The 2,052-nt window shown below is 37.7% G+C and overlaps 1 protein-coding gene across 1 annotated transcript; it reads left to right on the top strand.

The window, feature by feature from the left end:
• Positions 1 to 1,355: 1,355 nt before the first annotated feature.
• LOC117011644 (SNRPN upstream reading frame protein-like) lies at positions 1,356 to 1,592 on the top strand. Its single transcript, XM_033087152.1, has one exon. It carries the CDS (start codon positions 1,356 to 1,358, stop codon positions 1,590 to 1,592), a length of 237 nt encoding a protein of 78 aa, XP_032943043.1.
• The last annotated feature ends 460 nt before the right edge of the window (positions 1,593 to 2,052 follow it).

The following is a 2,052-nucleotide window of genomic DNA, read 5'->3' as shown; positions in this document are numbered from 1 at the left end:
AGCCTTTCAGGAGCTACAGTTTCTATTATAAGCAAATCCTGCATAAGATACTTTGCCTCAATTAGGTGATCACTTTGAATCCAGAAGGGAGGATATTTTACTTACCTTACTCATCAATTTTCTTTTGATTGCCTAGGTGTGTATAGAAATGTGTTATGTATTATACACAAGCTTAACAAAATAAGACCCAACCCCTTGTTTAAAGTAGCATATGTTCAGCAGTACCCTAGCACATGTCACAGTTATTGTTAAACATGGGTTAATTCCTTTGGACTTACATCCTGGTCTGTTGATGATGTACAAAATATGGTCTTTCATTAAGAGTTTTTATTTTTGACAGGAAAGCACCTGGGGTAGATGATAGACCAGAGCTGGCTTAACTTTCATGGATGTGGTAAGGAGTGACTTTTTAACAACTATGAAAGTACTTTAAATATTAAGCCTTACAGAACCACTAATTACATTGATTATTTAAAAGGCATAATGGGAAGAAATAAAGCCAAGAAAAATTTAGGGAAAATACCTAGAATTAGTGCCAAGTAAGCAGTTCTTCCGATGGCTAAAGAGTAGGTGAAGTTTACTGGTAGGAAATCTATTACTGTTGTGACTTAAAATGGGAACACAGGAAATGTGCTGGAGGAAAGTGAAAATCATTAGTGTGCTGCAATTTAAACATTAGGCAGTGACCAGCTGACCATCCTCCTGGCTCCTTGGTTCATAACATGTCAATAAATCTCACATTAATCAACACTTATTGTGCTTTGTCTATAGAACGACTGAAGTGGTCATGTTGTTCTTTTCACAGTCCTTGTTATTTAGGGTGTATCACCGCACTTCAACTGCAAACGATGCAATACAACTTGGCTTATAACCCAGTCACTTGTCCGATGTATCATAGACTTCAATGCATTGCAAATCTGGTGCTGTAAGTATTGAGATGCCACTCAGAATAAATTATTTCAAAGCAAAAGAGTATTAGTTGTACTATGTAGCATTGAATTATACCTATTTCCTACCCCAAGAAACGAAATTGGCTTCAAAGGATAACCAATGACAACCAAACACCTCAGCACCACAACAAAATCATATCTAGCTATGTTTTCATTTGGCATTACTTAGTTCATGCAGAATCTTATATGCATTTAGGAAACTAGACAAAGAGAAAAATCCCTTTGATGCTTAATTTTAAAAAATTGTTTCACTCTATAGGATTATATATCTTGGCAATAATTATTTTGGTAAGCTAATCACACATGTTCACTATGTCTGTGTTACTCTTTCTAAGGTAACCAAGGAGAGCTGAGCGGCCACTGGAGATGCCTGACAGTCTGGTATGAGGAGTGGCCAGCAGTTTGATGGAGTGGGCCAGGGACTGCTTACACCTAAGACAGACTACAGACCACCATGTACCCGAGGTGGAAGTCCAAGTCAAACATAGGATAGCCTTACTGAACAACCAAGAATGGCAGCTGGGCCCGAGGCAATCCCAGCAGCAGCAAGGGATAGTTGATTTCCAGGTGGAGCCGAGACAGGCATTCTTAGTCGAGACACCAAGAGGTATTAAAGCAGTATTGGAACATCAAGGTAGCTGATTCCAAGGGAAATACCAGCTGACAATGCATTGATGTATTTGAATGAGCTGATAATGTCATAAAGCTATTTTCCATGAAAAAAGTAACTAAGAATCTTCAAACATTTTTTAAAGCATTCTTTGAGGTATATTTGCTGATCACAGATGTCTTTCTTGTCTGAAAACAGGAAATTATCTTTATCAAAATTAATCAACCTAATTTCAGTACTCCTTTACAGAAAAGTCCAAGGGCCGGTGACCCAGAGGTCTTGGCTAGAAGTTACTTTGTTAATTTATTGGTGTAGCTGATTTTTTGGCAGTTTTAACTAAACCGGGGTTTAACATACAATTTATTCTTGTTATTTGAGGTAGTTCTGTTTTATAAACCTAGTTATGTTTAATGAACCATTGCTCCTAGGGGAAATGCATGGTTAGGCTCCTGAGAGCCTCCGGTCACATTTTTGTCAACCAATCAATACATA

This window comes from Rhinolophus ferrumequinum, chromosome X (genome assembly GCF_004115265.2).
Source record: "Rhinolophus ferrumequinum isolate MPI-CBG mRhiFer1 chromosome X, mRhiFer1_v1.p, whole genome shotgun sequence".
Taxonomy (NCBI): Eukaryota; Metazoa; Chordata; class Mammalia; order Chiroptera; family Rhinolophidae; genus Rhinolophus; species Rhinolophus ferrumequinum.
The sequence above is the reverse complement of the archived record's forward strand: the minus strand, read 5'-3'. Positions and strand labels throughout refer to the sequence as shown.